This window comes from Bos indicus x Bos taurus, chromosome 1 (assembly GCF_003369695.1).
Source record: "Bos indicus x Bos taurus breed Angus x Brahman F1 hybrid chromosome 1, Bos_hybrid_MaternalHap_v2.0, whole genome shotgun sequence".
Lineage (NCBI taxonomy): Eukaryota > Metazoa > Chordata > Mammalia > Artiodactyla > Bovidae > Bos > Bos indicus x Bos taurus.
Window position 1 is genome coordinate 99,349,357 of NC_040076.1, and position 12,814 is coordinate 99,362,170.

Consider the following 12,814-nt stretch of genomic DNA (forward strand, 5'->3'; position numbering starts at 1 on the left):
AAAGGAGGCTTTAATTCATACCAAAGGGAGGAATGAATATATTTAAAAATAAATTATGCCATAGTTTAATAATGGTAATTAAACACTGAAGCTACTTTTGGTTCACTGAGAGAAAATGTGTAGCATAGATATAGTTTTACATCATTTAAGAAATTTTCTGATTGAGAGCTGCAATATCAGGGGAAAAAAGGGCTGCAAGAGCACCCATGCAAATAATCAGTTCTTTGTTGAGGCATAAAGATTGTTAAATGGTGGCCCTTTCATTCAATCCCTCTTCTTTTTTTGCTTCTGGGAACTACTGCCGTAGGTGAGCATCTCTACCTGGACTATAACAGCAGCCTCTGAACGGTCTTCTCACAACCTGTTTGTTTTCTACACTGTTGCCAGAGGTATCTCCACAAACTAACTAATAAAAGATGCACTTTTTCTCTCTTCCCTATGAGAACAAAGCAATCATTCTTAATTTTATTTTGAGTCATACATGCCACTGATAACCAATGAAGATATGAACCCTTTCCCAGTTAACAACAAAAACTTTATACATGCTATTATTCTCTGCTCAGTAAAGATTTCAAATCTGTTGCTATTTTGCATCCTCACCTGATATTCCATCATTTATCTTATTGTCTGCACTCTGGCTTCATGACACTTCTTACTGCTTCTCATGCTTGAAAGGGACTCCAAGTTCTCTCTTCTAAGCACTTTAACTACCTAGGGGTACAATGATGAAACAGAGGAAGGCTTTTGATGTGTTTGTCATAGAAGGTCTAAGATTCAAACCTTGTTACAAGCTTGGCAATGGTACTTAGCTGATTAGAATCTCAATTTTATCATGGTAGAAAGAGAGTGATAACATAATTTTGCAGGGTCTGTATAAAGGTCCAGTGAGATAATGAAAGTAAAGGGCTTGGCACTCATTGTTCCTACCTTCAATCCCCGATTGAGCCTCCTTACATTTTATCCTCATGCCCCACTCCAGTGAATGGATTTGGGGTTTTACTCTTTGTGTCCCCAGATCACGGAGTGCTGATACCTCTGTACTTGTAAGATTTGGGGACATTTATTTATTTCTTGTCTGTTTCTCTCTCTAGCCCAGTAGCTCATGACCCAGGCTGCATACTTAAGTAACCTTTATAAATTCCACTGCTGGTCCAATTAGTCCGGTTGGTCCAATTCCAACTCTGGTCTGGTCTGAAATTGCGATTTTTAAAGTGATTCTAGTGTACAAGCCTAGGCTACAGGCCCCTTGAGAGCAGAGATTCATCAGTGAAGCTCCACTGTCCACATGGAGCTGGTGCCCAGTGGGTGTTCAATGAATGCCTGTAGGGTGAATGAATGAATGAATGAGTAAATGGATGAATACATGCATAACAGCCAGTTATCTAGGTCTTCTGAACATGCATTTGATAAACTTTAACCCATTTAATTATGAAAATGTGACACTCTAGTTTAACAAATTCCTGATAAGTTTATATTTATACATTGGCAATCAATACATAAGTGGATAAAGTTATGCTTTAAATTTTTAAAAAATCTAGATATTGCTCCAGGCAATTTTCTACCTACATATTTCTATGTTTAATGGTATTTTGTTTTTTCTTTCCTTCCTTTGTGTCCCTATGTCACATAAGCAAAGTAATTTTAACCTATAAATCTCTTAAAGGGCATCTAACTACCTAGAGCTTAAATAAGCAGTCTACTTGACACTGTTCTTACTGTGGGACTATTGCATGCAATCCTATCCTTGCATTTGTTTTGTTGCCTTCTTCTTGGAGTTTATATGCAGATTTATATTCAACCTTCCTGGATTCTTTGTTTTTAGTGACCCATCAATAATTATGCTGATTGTGAAAATATATGCAGTACCTTGAGGAAAGGAACTAATGGCGTTAGAAGCAGTAGTTCTAGCAATCAGCTGATGTGAACTTTTCCCCATAATGGCTGGTGGTGCTTTCCCTTCTGAATGCTAAATGAAAGCTGATATGTAATAAAAGTTTTATTTTCATAGAGTGAATAGTGTCAGAGCATCATGACTGATAAAATCAACTTTCTCATCTAAATGTGAAAGATTTATAAGTTTATTTTCAGTAGGATTCGATTTCAGGATGGTCTCTAGACAGTAAGCTGAACAGAGGGTAAGGGAAGAAGATTCCTATTTTTTCTGATAAAGAGAATCATGACTTCATTACCTCAGTTCTGGCCTAGAAATAGAAATGTTATCAGCTTAACAAAAGAAAGCAAATACATTACAAAAATGTCTCTAACTGTTGGTGGAACTCACTAGCGGAAATGCACAGGCTGGATATTTTGATTGAAATAAAAATGGTGGGTTCTGGGACTATATTTAATTTCTCTACAATGTTATTTTCTCGTAGGTAATCAGCTCTGATGTGGGGTCGACTGTTTCCTTTTGGATGATAGACACTGGGCAGAAAATCAAACAGTTTACCGGTTGCCATGGCAACGCAGAAATCAGCACGATGGCCCTAGATGCAAATGAGACGCGGCTTTTGACTGGCAGCACAGATGGGACCGTAAAGGTGCGAACACAGTGACGCTTCTTTATCCAGACAGGAGGGGGCTAAAACATTGGGCGAGGAGACACAGCTTTGGCTATATCTGTGTTGGTATTTTTGGTCTTGGAAGAAAAGAGATGAGACAAGGAAGAGCTAAATAACTCAAACCATCTAATAACAAAGCTGTTAGGAAAATAAACCTCTGTGGAAAAATGAATAAATGATTTTTCTGAATAAATTATTTAGAATCAAAGCACAGCTTGTCTTACTCATTTCAGAAAGCCTTTTCCAGTGTTCTAGATAGAGGACCACTTTGGGGAATAAGAGGCCTGAATACTTTTCGTGTGGTTTAGCTAATGTCTTTGATTTCATTTTTCTCAGTTTATAAAATGAGAAATCAGGGCAAGTACATAAATTTTAAAATGACATGAATGCAAGTTTTTCAGAAAATGAATATCTTAAAATCAACCTATTTTGTAAATTGCATTTTTATGTGAAGGTAAGTATCAATAAGATAGTAAAGAAGGATAGTAGGAAGGACAATCATAATCTTATTTGTTATCCATCCTAAACTAACACTATTTTATCCTCTCAGTTATCAAATTATTATTAATTTCTTCTGGGAGGAAAGTGCTATATTATTTTGCAGAAATCATCAAAATTTCAGGTAAAGCTAGATTCTTACAATCTAAAATCATGCCCAGCGGTGAATCTTCTCTGCTCACCTCAGCACTGAAAGTGATGACAATATCGGATTGGAGATGACTTGTGACACTTTGAGTCAACAGAAGGCAGTTTCCTGAATAAGCTTTGAATTGTTCTTAAGTTTCTGTCATAAGTGGGATCAGAAGGCTATTAATTAGAGGTACCTCCTGTGTTAAGGTGTATGATGCATTCAGGTAGACTGCTGGGGATGGTAGTGGAAAGCTACCTAGATATGTAGGTAGGTAGGTAGGTAGGGAGTGAGTGAGTGATAGTTGCTCAGTCATGTCTGACTCTTTGTGACTTCATGGACTATAGCCTGACAGGCTCCTCTGTCTATGGAATTCTCCAGGCAAGAATACTGGAGTGGGCTGCCATTGTAGGTAGAACATGGTGGAATTTGGGGGCAAGTATTTAGGAGAATTCCAGCATGCATCGATCACTGTGAAGCATACTACAGTGAGCATCTCTGGAAATTAGCAGAACATGACCTCTGGGAAGGATAATGGCTTGAAGTATGGACTAGGAGCATGGGTTTAAGTCAAGTTACATCTTCATGTGAGAAAATGGTTAAATGTGTGAAGATAATGGGATAATTCTAATCACAATAGTCAGGTGGAATAAAATAGAAGTAACTGGAACTGGAGTATTAGACAGTGACTTAGGCAAAAAAAAAAAAAAAAGTGAGTATCCCACATACCAGTCCTTGGATACAAGACTAGACTGAAAAAAGAAGGCAAAGGATTAGACTGTTTTTATCCCTATGTTGGGAACTAACTGGTCATAGAGTCCAGGGTAGGGCAGACTTGTAGATGGTTGCAAAACTGGTCCCAGTTAAGGGGCTTCATAGGATCTGGGGACAGTCAAATCCTTATATACTTTTCTGTGGGTATTATTTTAGGTGGGCTTTATAAGAGCCCTGTTTAGAGAAAAACAAGACGACGTGGGTGAAGAGCATGCACACCCCTCAATGTCTCAGCTTGAGTCCTGACATCTTAGAAGTTAATGTGAATTTAGTATTACAATCACAGCTTTTGAAGGTACATTTATCTTTATCACAACAGCACAATAGAATTCTGAAATCTGGCAACTTCTGTGTAGGATGCATAAATCAAGGTTGAGCTGCACAGGCCATATTCTAAAAAGAAACAAGAATGAATGATATTTTCCCAAACACATTTATAATTTAGAACCCCAAATCCAGTACTTATGCAATTAAAGATTTAAAAGTATTACCCTACTTATCATGGTTTTCAAGTCTCTGTTTTTAAATTAATTGTTTTGAATAATGTATGCACACAATAAAATTTTAAACCTAAAAGATATATACAGTGAGAAGAAAGTGTCCTTCTCAACCCGTTCCCTTCTCCTCACTTGTGGCTACCAGAAGGACTAGCTTCTTGCACATCTTTCTAGACTGAGCACCATTTGCTTTTCAGTGGCAGTCCACTGTCCATACTGTTCTGCATTTTACATTTTCTGCATTAGACTGATTTATATGAAGGCAAACAACACCAATAATATTAGTTAAATTTGATTGCATATTACTATGAATCATGCACTGTCCTAAGCACTTTACACACACACACACACACACACACACATACACACACCTCTATATGCTTGGTACTATTATTATACCAGTTGAGAAAACTGAAACCTAAAGAAATAAACAACTTGCTGAAGGTCCTGTGGCTGATTGGCTTTGGACAAAGCTTAGACAACTGGAGATGACCCATTCTTTGTAATAGCTGTATTATATGCTACAAATGTGGAGATATTCCACATTTGGATGTTCAATTCCTTGTTAATGAGCAATTAAGTTGATTCAAATTTTTAGCTGTTATGAACAACGCTTCCAGAAAATCCTTTAAAATACATAATTTCACATATGAGTATCTCTGAGTAATGATTTTCTAAAAGTTGAATTTTTGAGGCAAAAGGGATATGCATTTTTATCTCGATAGAAAGTGCCATCTGCCCTTTGATGATGTACCAATAATGTTTCATAGCAGGGCTTAGTTTTAACAGCTAATTACTTTCTCTCTTAAAGTGAACCGATTGGTCTACATCCTCATCCCACGGCCTGAGGAGGTAAACTAGAATTGCTTGTGCTTCTGTGGATGTGGGTCTGGTACCCACTGTCAACAGGAGGTTTTATTGGCAGAAGATAGGAAACCTCGGACATGATGACTGTGTTTCAAGCTCTGTATTATATGTTTACAATTCCAAGCATCCCTGAAATAGAGGTCCTATGTCATAAATAAGAAAATCAAAATTTAGAAAGATACTTGGAGAAAGAAACAGGATTTTGACAGACTCCAAAATGAAGCTCTTCATGTTTTTATACTGCCTCCCCCTTAAAAATAAACACTGATGTATTGCCTTTGAATCAACTATTATCAGAGTAGACTGATAAAGTTACAAATAGAGTAATAAACATACGAGCTAAATTTAAGTGGTGAGAAGGCTTTAATTATTATGTGTCTCAAGTGAATCAACCCTAGTGCAGAACATAAACAAAAAACTGTAAAAATCCTATTACATCCTGTTGCTGTACTCATTGAGAAGACATTTTCTTTTCTTATCTCAAAGCTGATTTTAACTTCTCTTTTAAAGGTCTGGGACCTCAATGGCTGTTGTCACCACACACTCAATGTTGGGCAAGAGGGAGCTGTGGATATTTCACACATCCTGGTTCTTAAGAAGACAATCCTAGTTACAGGCTGGGACAGGTATGATAGACTTCATGCAAAACTGTAGGAAGGTAAAAGGAGAGAGTTTTATAATCCCCTGAAAAAGGGAATGGCTACCCACTCCGGTATTCTTGCCTGGGAAATCCCATGGACAGAAAAGCCTGGTGAGCTACAACCCATGGGGTTGCAAGAGTCAGACATGACTTAGAGACTAAACCACCACCACCACCACAAAAGGAAAAAGAACCCAGAAATCCTGTTTTCTGCTTCAGCTGATTTAATCCTATTTCTGAGTCTTTAACTTGCTGGTGACCTTGATGAGTGAAACTGTTTGGAACTGGCTGGATGCTTAGTGAATAAAATATTTTAAGATCATGTAGCTTGAGCGGCTTTGAAAAGTGTTAACAGTGCTTTCTCCTGGTTTTAGGAACCTGTCTTTTTCTTTAACCATTTCAGACAGAAACATAATACCACTTCCTGAGTGTTAAATCCAAAACTTTCCCAAATTTTACAGTCAATAAATTCTTAATGTATAAACTTCATTCCTTCAACTGTAAAAGGAACTCATTCCTTCTTCTCTTCTTAGTTTCAGTTGCAGTTGCAGCACAAGAGGGAAGCAGCCTGCTGAAATCTGGGTTAGCACCTTCGTCACTTCAGAGTGGAGAAGGGTCTTTCACATTCCACTTACTGTACTCAAAGAGCAATTTTTCCATTTCATTTATAAAGAAAATTACTTTGCTTTCCTCTTTTCCTGAGAGAACTAAGGGATCATAAACAGGGGCTTTTCTATGGCATTGTATAAGCCCTAAGAAAATTAAAGTGTGATATGTTTCAAAAATACATTGTCCATAAATTCAATAGTTCAAGAAATATTGCTCTAGTAGGTAATTTGCCCAAGATTATTCACTATGGAAATATGATTGTAATGGTTTGAAGCTAAGATTAAATCAAATTTTATACCTAGAAAACAAGCAATATGTATTTGGGGATTTTTATCACGCTTAGGGAAGGGTTGTGTCTAATGCAAATATGAACATCCTAGACTAGAGAATACAGTGCGACACAGAGCTTAGTTTTCAGAGGTAGTTTGCCTATAAGGAAAGAAAGTATAGTTCAGATTGTTCTACTTGCTATTAAGAACTAATTTAATCATCTTCACCTTTGAAAGAAAGCTTCTTCATATCCCTGGGAGCAATCATGATCCATCAATGACTCATAACTACTCCTGTAGACTATGGCCTAATGCTCTCTATAATTAGGCTATGGCAATGAATAAGTGGAATTATCTAATATCGTGGCAGAGTAGATGTGTAGTATACACTTTAATTTTGCACATATCAAAAAGAACTTTAAAAATTAATGTGTTGGTCAAAACTTTGGAGACACCATTTTCTTAGTCATATTTTTTAGACATCCCTGGTTAGAAATGAGCATCAAATGTAAGGCTTTTTAAAAAAATTGGTCACAGGGTGAAATTTCTAAAGATTAGCTATATAGAGTAATCTAAAACTGATTTAAAAAGAACACTCAATGATCTGATCTGTATTGGGGGTGATCACTTTCTTTAACCCTGGGGAGGAATTTTGGGGGAGATTGAAATGAGTGGAGGAAAACATCACTCTTCTCATTTTTCTCCATGTTTTCCACCTTCCATAAGGTTGTCAGGACTTGGATCCTATAGTTGGAATTGAAAGTTGAATGACTATGTTCCCAGTTATATTGTTTTACTTTCATATTGATGAATTTGAAAATGATAATTTTATATTTTCTAAGCAATATGTCTTACGTTAGAATGGATTTTGCAAAATCTTTGCAGGATCAGTTTTTTTTTTTTTTTTAACCAAGAGGCATTTAACAAAAGAGGCAAGAAAACAGGTAAGTTGTTTGGTTATGTCTTGGGGAGGATAGTCCATTAAGCCAGCTCCCTAATAGTTTAGTGACTTGAGAAGAAATAAGTGGAAGTTTGAGAGTCTTTATTAGGCTTTCTTTAAAATCCAGAGGAGGCTGTTAAGTTACACTGTAACTTTAACTTTAGGCTCTATTTAAATAAAGAAATTGGTCTGATAATTCTGTCCAAGATGGAATAGAAATTACATTTATTGAGTTTGGTACATAAATATGCCATCAATTTATTTTATTCATAGAGCTTTGTAGCATTATGCACTTTACATACATTATCCAACTTAATCCTTAGCTTCATCTTGGAAGGTAGGCAATATTTTGTAGATATCTCTAATCTCTGTCTTCAGCTCTTATCTTTCTAAGCTCACTCATCCGTTTGCTTGCTGGATGTATCTGACTGTGATCCCAAATTCTTCATATTCTAAACTGAGTGTATTATGCATGAAAGTGAAAGTGATAGTCATTCAGTCATGTTCAATTCTGTACTACCCCATGGGCTGTAGCCTACCAGGCTTTTCTGTCCATGGAATTCTCCAGGCAAGAATACTAGAGTGGGCAGGCATTCCCTTCTCCAGAAGCTCTTCCTGACCTGGGGATCGAACCCGGGGCTCCTGCATTGCCAGCAGCTTGTGTATAGTCTGAGCCAACAGGGAAGCCCATTTTATTCATTCCCTTCCCTAAACCTACTTTTCTCTTAGATGCAGAGCTTCAGTTAATAGCTAGACATCCTGGTCATCCACCTGGTCATCCCTCTTATTCAACTTCACAGTCAAGTAGTCACTAAGCCTTATCTCTTTTCTAGTCTAAATATTTTTTTTCAAATCTATTCCCAATACTACTAGACTGCATACTTTAGAGCATCATTTCTATGTACATGAATGTCACGGTCTTCTCATTTGTCTTTCTCTGGTAAATGTCTCTCTTTTACCTCTTAAATAGATTTACTCATTTTAATGATTTCTACAGTGATTTCTTTCTATAATACCGTTTATCTATGTCACTTCCTTGGTTCAATGATTTTTAAAATGTCTACAACAAAAAAACCAAAGCTCCCTGTGTCCCAGACCTATTCTGAGCTTCATTTGTACACTCCATTCTTGTGTAAATTCTAAACTCAAATAGAAACCTGCTGTCAGAGTGTTCCTATATAAGCCGTACCATTTCACACTCCCGTTCTCTCCCCTTTTCTAGAAATCTCTCTACAAATATTTTTCATGTAGTTAATGTTTATTCTTCTTTGAAGTCTCGTTCATATAGCTTTTCTACCAGAACCTTTTTCTTTCCCCCTATGGTGGAAATACGCCCCCATTTGTCTTTGTGCTTTCTAATTTCCTGCACTTTATTTAACCTAGGAATATAACTACTGAACATCTAATACGTATGTATGTCTAATATGTGCTTATTAGATGTTATATGATACTTGTCGAATGACTTAACATTTATTGAATAGATAGGAAATCTGAAGATTAAAGAGATTAATTGGCCATCTATGGGGTTGAAAAAAAAAAATAAAGAGATTAATTACCCATGGTCACACTCCAAATAAGAGGAAAACAGAATTGATATTCCAATCTATTCTTTCATTACAATAAGCCAGAAAGCCAAGTATTACCAATTCTCTTTCACAAAGGAGGAGGCGAGGCTTGATGAGTAACCTTGCCAAACCTAGTAGGCAGCTGAGTTAAAAGTCTATGCCAAAGTGCATACTTTTTCTACCATTCCTGAATTACGGGTTTGCATTCTTTTAAAGAAATAATTTGACTAAGTTGATCAGGTCAATCAAAGCTAATGAATCAGTTTTGTATATTTAAAGGGAAAAAAAATACCACATATTATTAACTTAATAATACCTCAGAATTTTATCTTACCATAATTTTCCCCTTTCCTTTCCACAAATATCTTTAAACTGCACCTAGATAGAAAACATGGAGTTAGGAAACATGGTGTGCTGAATGTGAAAAAGCAGGATTCCTTCGCTCAAGGGCATCACATTCTAATTGAGGAGTTGATGCATACAAGGCTGGATATGGAAAATGCCCCTTTCTGCTAAACAAAGCCTGAATCAGAAAGCCCATTAGGTTGTTTAGGAATATGGCCATTCATATCTAGAGATTACTTCCACCGGAAAAAAGAACCCAAATTCAGAAATTCTACAATATGTTTCTTATCATCGTAAGCAAAGTGTACTGAGAGACAAAGCTGTAAATTGACATTGAGTCAGTTAAAAAATACTCGGTTAAATACCTAACCATGTTTATGTTGGTAAAACTAAGTGAAGAGATGATGAACTATCTTTGCATTTGTTAAGTAGTCATATAATATGTATAGTTCTGGTAAAATCAAATAAATGATCACAATAAAGTTTAAGATTTTATCTTATTTTTATCTTAAATTTATGCCCTGAAATTTTATGATTCTATATTTATAACTCTGTATAAAATAAAAATAAGTTCTTCATTTATTTCTCTTCTTTCAGTTAAAGGAGAAAACTTTGTTTGTGAAGGTTTTATGTCTGTAAAATATATAAGTACTTATATAAATATGTATATATAATATATAAAGATATAAATAGAGAAAAGAGAATTTTTCATATAATTTCAAATAATTCTGAAAATATGATTGAGAGTAGCATTCTTCACAGAATTCTTTAAAAAGTAGGTGCTCAATAAATAGCTGTTGATATAATTCTATTTCTAAAAGTATTTTTTAAGGGAGCTGAAATTAGGGATTTGAAGTTCCTCAACAATAAAACTTACCTATCACAAGATATTAAATTCTTAAAATAATTGCCTTGCTAAAGAACTGTATGTAATCTTATATATGACTCAATCATCTTTTATTATTAGGATGAGAATCAGAATGAGTACTTCCAAAGCTGTGACTTATTCTGGATAATCTTGTTGGAGGCTGGATGGGGGCGAGTATGTGTGAAATTCACAAATAACCCTCAAGACTAACTTTGTGATGGTTTCAGTATCCAAAATTGGGCTCCACAAATTTTAGGAAAAAGCATGAAAAATAACATTTATTTTGAACTCATTCCCTACCTTTGAGATAACCTTTTTATCCTAAAAACAATGGATATGTTCTTTTGGACTAACAAGACATGAACAATTAACCTCTGAGGGAGCAGATGTGTAAAATGCATGTCTGACTCTGTGACCCCATGCACTGTAGCCTGCCAGGCTCCTCTGGCAGGCTTTTCTGGGATTTCCTAGGCAAGAATACTGAAGTAGGTTGCCATTTTCTTCTCCAGGGGATCTTCCCAACCCAGGGATCGAACCCATGTCTCTTGCATCTTCTGCATTGCTAGGTGGATTCTTCACCCAACTGTGCCACTGAGAAGCCCCAAGAGAACAAATAATTGACTTTGTTCTTTTGTTCTCAATGTTACAATTTCTACATGATAAGTTTTGGTAAAATTTATTATCCTCTCATTCATCCTAAAAGAGATTATTTTTAACACATTGAAAATGTTTTTTTTTTTGCTCTTGTCAGGCAAACTAATTTTACTTTCTCAGAATTGGTCATCATATCTAAATTCTGAATTACAGATAAGGCCGTCATCAGAAGAACACAGTGACTCAGTAGCTGTCCTCCCAGGACTTCAGATGTGAGGTGTGGAATGGAACTAGTAACCTGCTTCAATGTCAGAAAGAACAAATCTCTCAGACTCTTAAAATGGCCTAAAAATTGGCTCGTTCTGCACTTCAATTTTACTCTTGGCAAAAGTACAAACTTAGAAAAAAAGTTATATTGAAAATGTACAAAGTAAGAAATACAGTGTGGATTCTGAAGGTATTTTAAGGATAACTGTCATTTCAAATGAAAGTTTCAGGTTAGGTTTCAAGGGAAAGTAGGCAGCTAATTAGCTTCTCACCACTGTGACACACAAGGTCAAATATCAGAATGGCTACTTTTTATACCATGTTATGAAAAGGATTTTGTGCTTTGGGGTGTACTCCTTAAGTATATCCAGTTAAAATGGTAGCTTGGCAAAGAAGACAACTGACATTAAATATTGGTGGAGAGATAATAGAGGAGATATGGACTGACCTCTTCCATCTCACTCCCACCTTCATACGCTCCCTTATCAAAAGATAATCTCTTTAATCAAACATACCAATAGGTAAAGAGGAAATTTTAAATATATACATATAAAACTCTTACAAAATTCATGACAATTTCAGAACTGCAAATTACCTTACTTATACTATCTTGTCTTGCTAAGCCTTGTATTAATATTATTAAAATAACATTGATATTAGATGATTGATTTAAAAAGTAGAATAATTCATATATTGATTCATCAAATTTTTATGAAATGCCTATTATTTTCTAGGTACTATTTTGGGTACTACTGATGCTGAGAGGAAAAAAAAAACTTTGCTCTCCTAGAGCTTACTTATGGTAGGAAATACAGAAATGAATCAGACAAATAGATATAGATTCCAATATCACATAATGATAATGTAATCAAAATGATGTAGGTGAGGAATGAGAGACTCAAGGAAGTCTTTAGCTTGGGTGGTCAGGGAGGGTTTCCCCATGGAGGTAACATCTGAGCAGAGAATTTTTCATCTGATCATTTGAAAATATTTATTGAATATTCAATATGTGTAGGTCACTATGATTGCTACTTAATATGTATAGGTCACTATGATAAGGTTGTGGAATAAAACACGATCCCTGTTTTCTGTGAACTTACATTAGAGCAGAGGAGCAGAGACTATATAATATGAATTAAATGTTGTGAGTAAAATGTAAATTATGTAAGAGATCAAAAGAGGGATATATTTCTTTCAACACTAGTTATTGACCCATTGGAAAAGACTCTGATGCTGGGAGGGATTGGGGGCAGCAGGAGAAGGGGACGACAGAGGATGAGATGGCTGGATGTCATCACTGACTCGATGGACGTGAGTCTGAGTGAACTCCGGGAGTTGGTGATGGACAGGGAGGCCTGGCGTGCTGCAATTCATGGGGTCGCAAAGAGTC

General features: G+C 36.0%; 1 protein-coding gene across 2 annotated transcripts in view; it reads left to right on the forward strand.

The window, feature by feature from the left end:
- The window catches only part of WDR49 (WD repeat domain 49), a 168,792-nt gene that overhangs the window by 100,304 nt on the left and 55,674 nt on the right, over positions 1 to 12,814 (forward strand). For both annotated transcript variants that reach the window (XM_027542017.1, XM_027542010.1), the window contains 2 exons: positions 2,376 to 2,540; positions 5,838 to 5,953. In XM_027542017.1, coding sequence (XP_027397818.1) covers positions 2,376 to 2,540; positions 5,838 to 5,953 — 281 coding nt within the window. The remainder of the gene's footprint in view (positions 1 to 2,375; positions 2,541 to 5,837; positions 5,954 to 12,814) is intronic.